The sequence below is a fragment of the Trichechus manatus genome, unplaced genomic scaffold (genome assembly GCF_000243295.1).
Source record: "Trichechus manatus latirostris isolate Lorelei unplaced genomic scaffold, TriManLat1.0 scaffold00165, whole genome shotgun sequence".
Classification (NCBI taxonomy): Eukaryota; Metazoa; Chordata; class Mammalia; order Sirenia; family Trichechidae; genus Trichechus; species Trichechus manatus.
The window spans coordinates 5,385,872-5,398,705 of record NW_004444101.1 but is presented as its reverse complement, the minus strand read 5'-3'; the positions used below and the strand labels follow the sequence as shown (position 1 = coordinate 5,398,705).

At 59.2% G+C, this 12,834-nt stretch overlaps 1 protein-coding gene across 1 annotated transcript; it reads right to left on the bottom strand.

The window, feature by feature from the left end:
- Nucleotides 1–1,194: 1,194 nt before the first annotated feature.
- On the bottom strand, nt 1,195–12,436 carry BOK (BCL2 family apoptosis regulator BOK). Its single transcript, XM_023740887.1, has 4 exons — nt 12,184–12,436; nt 9,709–9,837; nt 2,967–3,130; nt 1,195–2,546 (listed from the first exon to the last, which is right to left on the bottom strand). The coding sequence occupies exons 1-4, from the start codon at nt 12,401–12,403 to the stop codon at nt 2,421–2,423; spliced, it is 639 nt and encodes a 212-aa protein (XP_023596655.1). The 5' UTR covers nt 12,404–12,436; the 3' UTR covers nt 1,195–2,420.
- Between the last annotated feature and the right edge of the window lie 398 nt (nt 12,437–12,834).

Genomic DNA, 12,834 nt, shown 5'->3' with positions numbered 1-12,834 from the left:
CATACAGCAACTTTCAGGTCTTTTATGTATCACTTGAGCTGGGACTTTGAAGCCCTGAATTCATCTTCTTTCCCCACTTTCTCTAGTGTAGTTAGGAACAACCAGCCAATCTCATTATACTCATTAGTTTGACGAAAATGACCTAAGATGTCAAATACACAGCCACCCAGAACCTCACCTGATATAGGTGTTTTATTAGGAGTACCCAGCAGAGCCCTGGTGGCACAGTGGTCAAAACACTAAGCTGCTAATCAAAAGGTTGGCCGTTTGAATCCACCAGCTACTCCGAGGGAGAAAAATGTGGCTGTCTACTTCCATAAAGATTACAGCCTTGGAAACTCTATGGATCAGTGTCCCACAGGGTCACTGTGAGCCAGAATCGACTCAACAGCAATGAGTTTGGCTTTTCGGACCCAGCAATGATACTTTGCATATCTCTATCGCCACATCCCACCCTGGACTACCTGTGCTCTCGTCACTACTGAAAGAGAGTTGTTAAAACCGAAACCAAACCCACTGCCACCGAGTTGATTCCGACTGTGCCTTTAAATCTAACCAGGTAAGAGAGCGAATAAACAAAACGTGGAGTATACATACCCATAAAACCCACTGCCGTTGAGTCAACTCCAACTCATAACGACCCAGTAGGACACAGCAGAACTGCCCCATAGGGTTTCCAAGGAGCTGCCAGTGGATCTGAACTGTTGACCTCTCCGTTAGTAGCCAGGCTCTTACCCACTGCACCACCCGGGGGATGTTATTCAGCCATAAAGGGAAGTGCAGCCCGGATACATGACACAACGTGGATGAATCTTGAAAACATTATACTGAGTGAAATTGGTAGCAAAAGGACAGATACTGTATGATCTCACTTGTATGAGATAAGCAAATATACGGAAACCAAAGATCAGTGATTACCAGGGGTGAGGGGGGAAAAGGAGAATTTTTGCTTAGGGGGCATTGAGTTTGTTGATGGTGATGGAATAATTTGGAAAGGAATAGTGAGAATATTTGCACAACTTGAAGAATGTAATCAATGTCACTGAATTATACATGTAGAAATGGTTGAATTGGTGTATGTTTTGTTGTATATGTATATATTTTCACCACAATAAAATATATGTATGTATGGAAAAAAAAAAATCTAACCAGTTAAGAGAACCAATTCCAGAATCCCTCCCATCCCACCCTCTCATACTGCCTGGGTTATTTTCAAGCAAATCCCCTACCTCACTAGTTTATAGGCGGAGACTGTATGAAGTGCAGTGGCAGCGTATAAAGTGAAAATACTACTGTGTGGAGCCTTCCAGTGGGACCTAAGCTTCATGATTTGGGGCTGGCTTTTTGCAGACCCCTTGTCTGTCCTGCACATGCCCCCGCTCTACCCCAGCAGACAGCCTGGTGGGGAGGACCCAGGGGGCAGCTCTTGGCGTGCGGGGGTGGCTGCCAGCCCAGGCCTCACCTCACCCCGGGGACCACATGGGCAGGTCCCTCTTGAGATCCCTCTTGGCTAAGAAGTTACAAAGGACGGAGCAGGGTCCCACTGGCTAGTGGTGTGTTCAGCTTGCATGCCTCTCCTGAGCACCTGCAGCCAGTGCCAGGGGCTGAGGGGGCTGGCTGGGGTGCCCCAGGAAGGACATCACACGTGTGTCCTGCTGGGGAGCGTAGTCGGGACTCAGTGCACCCTGAGGAGCTAAGCTTCCCAGGCATCCAAGCCCAGAGGGGCCATTGGGCAGGTCCTGGGCAGCTGTATGCAGGCGGGCCACAAGGAAAGCAGATGGAGCCGCCCTCGTTAACATGAGACTTTATTGGGACCAAGTGCTCTGTCCTCATCAGCAGGGCTCTGCGTTCATTGGTCAAATGTGCCAGCCTGGAACCACGCCCCTCCAGCCACGAGGGCCCTGCCCAGGGTCAATGTCCTCCTCAGACCTGGGTCAAGCAGACAAGGCATGAGCCTTACACTCTGGTTAAGGGTCAGAGGACCCCACAGCCACTGTGGGCTCTGACCAGGCCAGTGTGCTCATCATCTGAACGTGCAGGCTCTATCGCCTGTGGAGATCGAGTACAGCTGGAGATCGGGGGAGGGCCCCCACACGGGCTGCAGGGGACAGGGTGCTGAGTTAGAGCACAGTCCTCCCAGCCCCCTCCCTTTTGGGCCTGGAAGTGGGCCCTGAGTTGTCTGGTCCCACAGCAAACGGGGACAGTGGATGCCAGGAGAGGCCACACAACGGGGGCCCAGCACCCACCCCCAGCCCAGGGGTCCCTCCCCTCTCCCATGCCCACAGGCCTGGGTCTGCGAGGGAAGGGGCTCAGGGCAGGCCACCCAGCAGCCAGCGGGGAGGAGGGAGATACTCTCCAGGCTGCAAGCCTCCTGCGCCAGCCCCGAGGGCCAGGCTGCGGCCACTGCCGAGGCAAGCGGCTCATCTCTCCGGCAAGAGCAGGAAGAAAGCGGCCTTCAGGAAGCGGCCGAAGCTGCAGAGCGCGGCCACCAGCCAGTGGGAGCGGAGGCCGGGGTCCGTGCTGACCACGCACTTGAGGACATCAGTCTGGGGGGAAGGAGGCGATAGTGATTAGCAATGCAGTGTTGGAGCGCCGCCCAGAGCCTCCAGGAGTCAGAGTCACGGGGAGTGTGCATGGGGGCGCAGCTGTCTCACCAAGGCGGTCTGGTCCCTCTGGACTGAAGGCCTCGGTACCCGGCCAATCCCACCGACAGGGGTTTACACGGTGAAGGGGATACAGGGGGCTGGGGTGGGGCAGAGACAGCTGGACAAAGTCCAGCAGGCCAGACACTGCTGAGCAGGGGAAGAGGGCCTGCTGTCCTTCCACAGATGACTCCAGGGCATCCCCTGACCAGAAGCCCTACCCCTGCCCCTCTGGATGCTGGGCAGCCCCGCTCCCGCCCTGCCCCTCCGGATGCCAGGCAGCCCAACCCCCACCCTACCCTCCCTGGGCTCCATCCCTCTCACCCATCCTCCGCGCCTCCGCAGCCAGGGGGCCAGGGCCTTGCGCACGAACTCCCCCAGGCAGTCCACGAGGGCGTGCACAATGGCGGGCTGAGCCTGCCGCACACAGTCCACAGCCAGCCCCGCGGCCACTGCGTATAGTGACACCACCTTGCCCCACGTGATACCTGCAGGGAGAGACGGACGCGGTGGGACGTCTGCAGGAGGAGGGGGCACCCCGGCACCGGGACCCCCGCTCAGGTGGGTCCTTGGCAGGCGAGGGCACTGGGCATTCCCGGGCCTCTCAGAGCCTTGCTCGCCTGCCATGCTGAGGAGGGTCAGGGATGGAACCCAGGTGGGCACCCAGGGGGCTGACCGAATGCCCAAGCCTCTGCCATGGTCTCAGTGGCCATCGGCTCAACCGTCAGTCCTGCCCACTTCACGGGTTGTTGGTTCTGTGGAGGTTCTCCAAGCCCCCCTGCACACCTGGATGCACCTCTGCTCTGCTCGGCCATGGCCTGCCAGAGGGGCAGGAACTTACAAAGTGACGGGGACATTGTGTCCACTTCTGGGGCTGCCACCACAAATCACCACAGACTGAGAGGCTGCAACAACAGAAATGCGTTCTCTCAGTTCTGGAGGCCAGAGTCCAAAGTCAAGGTGGTCACAGGGCCGTGCTCCCTCCAGAGGCTCTGCATGAGGATCCTTCCGTGTCTCTTCCAGCTTCTGGGGACCCCGGGCTCGGCTTCTGGCTGCATCGCTGCCGTCTCTGCCTCTGTCTCCACGTGGCCGTCCCCTGTGTCCGTGTCCCCTCTTCTGTCTCCTTTAAGGGGACCATCAGTGAACACAGGACCCCCGATAATCCAGGACAATGTCATCTTGGGACCCTTAGTCACATCTGTGGAGACCCTTTCCAAAGAGGTCACACTCACAGGTTTTAGAAGTGGAACTGTCACCATTCAGCCCACTATGGGCAGCAGGCGGCTCAACAAGGGGGAAATTGAGGCAGGGGTGCGTGTGACTGACTTGTTGGAGCTCACCTGGCCAGGCAGGTGATAAGCCTTGATAACCACTTCATGGGCACACCTGGCCCTGGCCCCCGCTGTCCCCTGAGCAGCCCTGCAGAGGCAGCGGGACAGAAGAGCCACGGTTTACACATAATGGGGCCATGGCCCAGGGCGGACAGGCCTTGCCCCAGCCACTGACCGTGAGCTGGGGACCCGTACACCTCACTGCACTGGGGTCGCCTCGGGGAAGGGCCGGCAAGTTCTAACATGGCCTAAGCCAGGAAAGGTTTCCGAAGATGGAGGGCATCTTAAAAGTACTGGATGATAAAACAGAAGAATCATTTTCAACTTGATGTGGGAAAAATTTTTCTTAGTTTCATTCCACATGTAGGAACCTTCAGGGAAAAGACTGATAAATGACAATCGGGGAGAGGGGAAAATACTTGTAATGTATACATGGTGATACGTCTCCTTGATACATAAAAAGACTTTATAAATCAAGGAGGAAAGAGAAAGTTTTCAAATGCAATATGGGCACAGAATCTGAACAAGTGATTCACAGAAGAAAAAATCCAACTCGCGCATTTGTCGTCAGGTGCCATCAAGTCAGGTCTGACTCATAGCGAACCTCCGTACAACAGAACGAAACCCTGCCCAGTCCTGTGCCCTCCTTACAATCGTTGTTATGCTTGAGCCCACTGTTGCAGCCACTGTGTCAGCCCATCTCGTTGAGGGTCTTCCTCTTATTCGCTGACCCTCTACTTTACCAAGCTTGATGTCCTTCTCCGGGGACTGGCCCCTCCTGATAACATGTCCGAAGTATGTGAGATGAAGTCTTGCCATCATGCGTTAAGACATGAAAAAACATGCACCCTCCCTGATAGCCCAAGGAAGCAAATCAAAATGAGATGCGTATGTAAACCATGGACTCTACTGAATAACAATGTATCAATGTTGGTTCATCGACTGTAACAAAGACACCTCACCAGGTGTTAATGACTGGAGAAAGTTGCAGGGGGCAGGGGGATGTAAGAACTCTACTTTCTGCACAATTTTTCTGTAAACCTAAAACTGCTCTAAAAAATAAAGTCTGTTTTAGAAGAGAGCTATAGACTGCTATCTATCAGACTGAAAACTCTTAAATGGCAACACGCATTTCCGGGTAACTGGGTAGCTGCGTAAACGTGGACGGGCAGTGGAGGCCATGCAGGAGCCTGCCCTGCCACACTCTTCCAGGACCATGTATCCTGAGGAAGACGTCCCTCTGTCCACTCTCCAACAGCAGCCAGGACGGTCTTATGTAAAAGCATGAATCAGAACACATCACTGACCCCTCAAAATTCTCCCAACTTTTACTTCCCATTTCCAGGTATGAACCACCTGAGTTGGCTCTGGGGCCATTTCCTGCACCCCAGCCTCAGTGGCGGCCTCCTTACTGCCAGGCCCCCTGCCCACAGTGCTTCCCACCACTTGAGGCCCCCTCCTCCTACAAGGACCTCCCAGGCCATCAGGCGATACCTGTCCTGGTGACCAGGACCTTACAGCGTGCTCCCCGATGATGAGCTGCTGGCCAGGGGTGAGTCCCCAGAGCTGGGGCTCTGCTCTGCCCACATCGGTCCCCTCTGTACACGGCTGGCCTGGCCCCCAGGGAAGAGCCCCACACACGCGTGAGACAGGGAAGGACTCAGGCGGGATCACGCACTGAAGGTGCCTCGGGGGGAGGTGACCAGGGCACCGTCACCTCTGCAGGTCAGGGAGCAAGGAGACAAGGGCCTGGGAGGTGCACGGATAGTCTCTAGGTGCTGTCTTTGCGTTCTTCCGTGTTTTCTTTCTTTTTAAAATTGAGATATAATTCACATACCATAAAATTCACCCATTTAAACAATTTAGTGGTTTCTAGCACATTCACAGAGTTGTGCAACCATCACCACTATCTAATTCTGGAACATTTTCATCACTCCAAAACGAACGTCCACAGCCATTAGCTGTCACCAAAACCCCCAGCCCCTGGCAACCGCTATTCCTTTATCTCCATGCATTTGCCTACTTTGGACATTTGTACACATGGGGTCAGACAGTATTTGTTCTTCTGTGACGGACTTATTTCACTCAGCGTGATGTTTTCCAGGTTCATCCACACGGTAGTGCGTGTCAGGACTTCATTTCTTGCCCTGGCTGCGCACTATTCCATTGGACACATGTACCACACTTTGTTTATCCATCCAGCTGCGGACGGACACTTAGGTTGTTTCCACGTTTTGGCTATTGTGAAAAGTGCTGCAGGGAACCCTGGGAAACACGTATCTGATTGTGTCCTTGCTTTCACATCTCTTGGGTATGTACCCAGGAGCAGAATTGCTGGATCATGTGGTAATTCTGTTTCTTTTAGAGGATCTGACAAACTGGTTTTCCACAGCGGCTGTACCGTTTTACATTCCCCCAGCAGTGGATGAGGGTCTCAGTTTCTCCACATCTTCACCCACTTTTCTGATAATAGCCATCCTGACATGGTGTCTCATTGTGATTTTTATCTGCATTTCCCCAACGACCAATGGTGCTAAGCATCTTTTCATATGCTTCTTATCCATTTGTATATCTTCTCTGGAGAAATGTCAGTTCAAGTCCTTTACCCATTTTTAAATTGCGTTGTCTTTTTCTTGTTGAGTTGTAGGAGTTCTTTATATATTTCTTCTGTATTTTCTGATCTTTCTGTGATAAAATATTTCACTCTTATAATAATAAGAAGAAAATGAATTCGTTTCTCTTCTGAAAGGAGTTTCAAGCCCACAGTAAGAGCAAGGCCAGGAAGAGCATCAAGGGGGCCTGCATCTCTCCTGACACCAGGCTCTGGAGACGCAGAGCAGCCACAGCGGAGACCTACCCCGTGGTCCTCAAGCTGCCCACATCGCAAGCTGGCCTGAGAGCCGTTTATCGGCAGAAGTGGACACACGTGCCGAACCCTGGCAGCGTCCATACAGCCCATATAGAGCCCCCCCTGAACCCCAGCAGAGCCCCCACACTCCCACACCCCCAGAGCCCTGCTCTTGCTCTGGCTCAGAGAGGTCAAGAAAGCAGCTGCAGGCCACACAGCCCTGAGGCACTGCCTGGGGTCCACAGTCACCCTAGAGCAGCAACAGGGCCAAGTCGGGGTGCAGAGGCTGCTAGCAAACGGAAGCACCAGGGGTCAACACCGAGCCTCGCCACCTGTGCCCCGTCAGCGTCGGGCGCCCTCCCCTTTTGAGGACCCAGAACCTTTCTCAGGGCGCTTCCCACATCCAGGCTGTCCCCACGCCTGGCACTGCAGTGAGTGGGCTGCTCATCTGGGCCCCACCACCAGGTGACCTGGTTCCCCCCTCTCCCCAGTGTCAGAGCCCCCAGCAGGCCAGGGCTGCCTCTCAGAAACAGCCTTCCTTTTAAAGCCAGATCGCGCCTCATAAACCGGCCGCCTGACAGCCCGGAGACAGGCCCTGGGCTCAGGCCCACGGCCACCCACATGCAGGCGCCAGGCCCGGAGCAGCTGGACACCAGCTTGCCCCCGCTCTTCCCACCCCCGATCCGCTCCTGGGCCCGTCTGCTACCTCCCCGACCAGGCACCTGCGGGGGTACCCTCGAGTAAGGGGGTGCCCCCCGCCGCCAGCTCGGGGTGCAGTACTCCCGCCACCACCCCATGCCGTGCCCCCCCCCACCTGCCTGGTCTCCCTGGCCCTCTCGCCTGCCCTGCTATGCACCCCCACCAGCGCAAGGACCACACATCTGTCACACGGTGTCATTCACGGCCGGCCCCACCCCCCGCAGAGTCCAGCCTGGACCTCCACCCACCCCCTGCCCCTCCAGGCCAACCTGGACACTTGGATTGGTTTTCAGTTGTCCAAAGGCACAGAGATGGGTACAGAACCCAGGCTGGGGCCTGCCCTGAGGAGCAAGGGCAAGGTCTGCACGCCTGCGCCCCCCCCAAGTCTGTCACTCACCCACTGGCTACCCCACCCCACCCCCACGCCATGACACCAGTTCCCACAGGGTCCAGCCTGAGACTCAAGGCACCTGTGATCACCTGCCCCCACAAGGTGTGGTCTGGGCCTCTCCAGAAGCCCCCAGGTGGGTGCCACACAGTCCACGACAACGGGACAACCCCAGGTGGACCTCCTTCCCGGGAGCCGGCTCGGGGCTGTAAACACTCTGGGGGACCTGCATCCCAATCCCACTCTTTCCAACATCTTAGCCACAGAGATCCATGACCAGAGAAGCAGCCAATGGCGTGAAGAAAACGGGGTGGGGGCGCCCCGGGCATCTGGCCTGCCATCAGGGCCAGAGGAGTCTCTGTAGGCAGGGGACGCGGAGGGCCACAAGGGTCCCCTCTTGGGCCACCTCCTCCTCTGTGAGGTGGCGGAGGTCAGTAGACCCTCCCAACTTCCCCACCCCCACCCCCGGCTGCATTTTCACGAGGTGAGGACTGTGGCTTTTGAGGCTGCCAGTCCCTTCTACCGATGAGGACACCTAGGTTGGGGTGGGGGAGGGGTGGGCCAAAGTCACACGGCTGATCAGAGACGAGGGGTCCAAGTAACCCCCACCCAGATGGTGCAGGCCCTGCGGGGCGGGGGCTGCACTGAGCCAGGGTTCAGTTCACCAACAGCACATCTGGCACCTGGACGCACCTGGGGGACTCACAGAGCTGGGGTGGCCAGGACAGGAGGCTCCAGGACACCCTGGTCGGGGTGCCCTGGGTGTGTTAGCCAGCAGGGGCCCCGCTGGGAGAACCCACTGAGTGGCTGGACCTGTCTGAAGGTCACAGGGACCTGGACTCCAGGGAGGATGGGTATCCAGCAAAGGGCTCTGGATAGGAGCCACTGGTCCCATCAGCCTGGAGCCCACAGAAAGCAAGCAGCCGTGGAGGGAACAGCGAGGTCACATGTCAGAGAAGGGCAATGGTCACCTCCTCACGGGGACTGTCACGTCCTCGTGGTGCGTCTGGAGACTCAGGAGGGTGCAGTGACCCAGAAAGACCAGGCAGGAGGAAGCATGCTGTATCCCCCAAGGACACCCCGCTGAGCCCCCTCCCGCCACTCTTGCCCTTGGTCTAGCTCCTCCTCTGTGCCAGACTGCCCCTGACCCACGGAATTCGGCTGTGACGCTGCGTGACCTCCAAGGCTCCGTGAGGAGAACCTGACTGCCCCCCTGACCCACGGAATTCGGCTGTGACGCTGCGTGACCTCCAAGGCTCCGTCAGGAGAACCTGACTGCCCCCCTGACCCACGGAATTCGGCTGTGACGCTGCGTGACCTCCAAGGCTCCGTCAGGAGAACCTGGCCCATCCACCAGGCCTCCTGGGGCTTGCTCTCGGCAGCCCCCCCAGAACCCAGCACACGTAGGGCCATGGATAGGCTCCGGCCAACCATACTCCTCACTTCAGCAAAGAGCCAGCCCCCCGCCAACCTGACGGTAGCCACATGGAGGCCCAGGGGAGCTGTCCAGGGGGCCCAAGTCACTCTCAGAACCACTAGGCTGGTCTAAATCACTACATTTGGGGTTGGGTTTTCACTCAACAATAAAGAACCCCAATGGGGAAAGGCAGCAGGCAGGGGAGGGTCTGGCCTGGAATGCTAAATGTTGGGCGATTCTGGACTGCAGGGGCCCCAGAGGGGAGCCCCCCAAATGTCTGCAGGCTGCAAGGTGGGCGGGGAGCCCAAGGTGCCGCCAGGAGCTGGGGGAGGGCCAGGGGTGGGGCCGAGAGGGGGCGTCCTGGGCACAGCCGGCCAGCCTACCTGCAGAGAAGATGTGTGTGGCCACAGCCAGAAAGGCGTCGGTCACCACGGTCTCGGACTGCAGGGAGAGGTTCAGCTGCCGTGCCACGTTGCGATAGACGCTGGGCCGGATCAGCTCCAGCTCGTCCCCTGCATGGGCAGACAAAGTCACAGGGCCATGCCCACCTGACCCACCACGGAGGCAACTGGGCCAGCCCACTCGTCAGCGCTGGACCCCACCCCTATTCCGCCCTGCCCTGATCCCACTTAACCTGACGCCTCCCACTTGACCCTCGCCTGACCTCACCTGACCCCGCTACGGCTCGAGGACAAAGGGCCAGGGAGGTGCCATGGGTGCCCCTGGACCTGCCTCTGCAGGGCCCCACCCTCCTGACAAGCCAGCCCCCAGGTGAGCCGGCTGGGCCGGTGGGGCAGGAATCGCGCGGAGCGTGGGCTGCGGCTGCTCTGTGGGTGACTCACGGCTGCCACCCGACCTGCCCAACGGCGACGAAGGCAGCAGGGTGTGGGGGCGGGCGGGCGGCCAGAGCATAGCGAGGGAGGCCGAGCCAAGGCCCCACACTGGTGGGTGGCCCCACCGCTGCCCCGGGGGTGTCATCGCCACAGCCCAGACCCCAGCACCGCCCACGTGCCGCAGGGCCTCCTGGAGACGACAGTGTGCTGGAGCGGCGGCCACCAGCCCAGGCCTCCCGGCACCCGCCGCACCCACGCGCCACAGCAGCCTAGGCAGCAGGTTGCTGGGCCTGGGAGAACAGCACCTGGACTTTCACAGCGAAACTGGATGACTCCCCCGAAGCAAACAGGGACACTGCAGGCTGGGCAGCCCAGTGATTAGGGCCGGATGCTCTCTGTCTAATTAATGAAAACCTAAAGCGGAGGGCCGCATGGGGGGAGGGGCGGCATGGAAATTTTCCGGGCGGGCTTGGCCGTTCCCTCGCAGACGTGTGGGCTGCTGAGGACTGGTCCCCCGAGGCTGGCCGCTGGGGACGCAACCCTGGCTTCTTGCTGCTGCCTGTGTGTCACTGCCCCACAGCACCCACGCCCTGGAGGTGCTAAGGTGCAGGGAGGCAGCGCCGGCGCGTGAACACCTAGAGGTCCTGGTCTCCTCCCTCCAGGCATCTGGAAGGGGGCTGGGCCCCGGGCACTGGGAATGGGGGGTGGGTGCTGGACAAGGGCCTGAAGGCCACGCTCACGGAGGGCCCAGCCAGGCACTTGGCTTGTCCTGCTCTCCCTCCCATCAAAGCCCTCCAGCCCAGGGAAGGGGCAAGCCAGGGCCCCTGGGGTCACACAGCAGGCCAGGGCAGAGCCAGGGCCTCCTCCTGACCATCCAGGGCTCCCATGGGGGTCTCGGGAGGCCAAGAACTCATCTGCTCCAGAGGGGCCTTCCAGAGAGCCCCTTGCCCTGTTGTCCTCACAGCCCCGTGAGGAGGGGGCGCTGGGCGGCTGACTCAGGCAGTCCTGCCAATCAGGCCCGTGCACCCCGATATCTCTGACTCCTGGCCAAACCCCCAAACCCTGCAGCCTCTGGTCTCTCTCTGCACACAGAAACCTCTCCCTCCCTCTAGCCTTAGGGGGATACTACCCTCTTCCTGGCAGCTGTCAGTGCTGGTCCCCATCTGTGCGTCCCTGCCAGAGAGTGCCCCCACCCCCACTCCTGGGCAGGCCAGTCTACAAGGGGTAACCTCTCATGGGGCCAGCACGGCATGTGGAATGTGGGATCCTGTGCCAGCCCCAGAAAGGGTAAGGCACACCCTCTCATGGGGCACTCCCTCTGGATGCTGGTTCCTGGGCCAGCCTCTCCCCCACAGCCCACCCAGAAAGCCACCAGTTCAGCAGTCCATCTTGCAGCTTCCTGCCCTTCCTGGCCCCAGCCTTCCAGGGCCCGGCCCCGCCCGCCCCCAGGCTCCCCTGAGAGCCCACTCCTGGCACCTGTAAACATTCGCTGGTGGATCAATCAGTCAGGATGCAGTGTCAGGACCCCTAGAGACGTTGAGGAGTTACCGGGCTGTGTGTCACCCCAGAAACAAACATACACAGGTGTCTATCCCCGCCTGGACATCCCTGTGGGATCCTGTCCACCCAGTATCCTGCAGGGGGCTCTGGGAGACCTTAAGACCCAGAGAAAGGAGCAGCTCAGACAGAGCGTCAGCCAGCAGCTACAAGGGCCTGTTTTCCAAAACAAACATCAGGACACGTGGTCCCTCAAAGGATTTTTGTGCCCAGCTCAGTTCGGGGGTCACTCCAGAGGTTTAGCCACCAAAGCCTCATTCTTTCAGGACCGTCCTGTTTTGTGTGGCCAGAATGTCTCAAATCTGTGCTGCGCTGGCAAAGCTGAGGGTCTGAGAGGTGAGCCGCCGCGCAAGGAGGCCGCCAGGGAGGATGGGGGCCCAGCCTGGGTGGTGCCTCCCCAGCGCGCCGCTCTCTACCCGGCGGGAGACCGCGCCCAGCCTGGGAGGCCCCCCTTGGGCCCGCACTCACCCAGGCGCAGCAGTACGGCGCACACCTCGGCTAGGCGGCCGCCCGGGGGCGCGGCGCGCTCGGGCGCGCTCCAGGCCAGGCCGGCGCGCAGCAGCCGCGAGTGTACGAACTCCCGGCCGAGCGCCTTGGCCTGGGCCACCAACTCCTTGTCGGTGGGAGAGCGATCAAAGACGTCCATGATTTCGGCGGCGAAGACCGAGGAGCGCCGCAGTACCTCCATGGCGGGAACGCGAGCGGGGGTCGCCGCACCTACGGGCAGAGAACGCTCAGCTGGCGCGGCCGGAGGGGGACAGACTACCCCAACGCGCTTGGCCGGCGGGCGTGGGGAAGGGGCGCCCCAGCGGTGAGCTGCGATCGCCTCGGAGCGCCGGGCAGGGGCGCACGGGGGAGCCGGCCGGGCGGGGCCCGCCTCGGTAACCGCCCGTTTTTATGGTCCCAATCTTAAAAGACACTGGGTCACGTTGTCTTTCAAATTCCGAATTAAGTCTAAAAGATTCGGGTCACGCGCAGCCAGAGGTCGGAGGGGCCCCTAGAAATGGCGACTCGCCCTGGGGCCGCCGTGTCCCGGCTCGCAGATGAGTCCGCGGGCGGCGGGCGCGGCCCAGCGTGCACGAAACAAGCGACACCCAGGACCCTGGCCCATGCCCTGCG

Excerpts from the sequence above, each read along its gene's own strand:
- BOK (XM_023740887.1), bottom strand. The coding sequence starts at position 12,403 with ATGGAGGTACTGCGGCGCTCCTCGGTCTTCGCCGCCGAAATCATGGAC. Across the intron at positions 9,838-12,183 it reads CGCCGTACTGCTGCGCCTGG|GGGACGAGCTGGAGCTGATC; the intron begins GTGAGTGCGGGC and ends CTGCCCATGCAG. Across the intron at positions 3,131-9,708 it reads CACACACATCTTCTCTGCAG|GTATCACGTGGGGCAAGGTG; the intron begins GTAGGCTGGCCG and ends CTCTCCCTGCAG.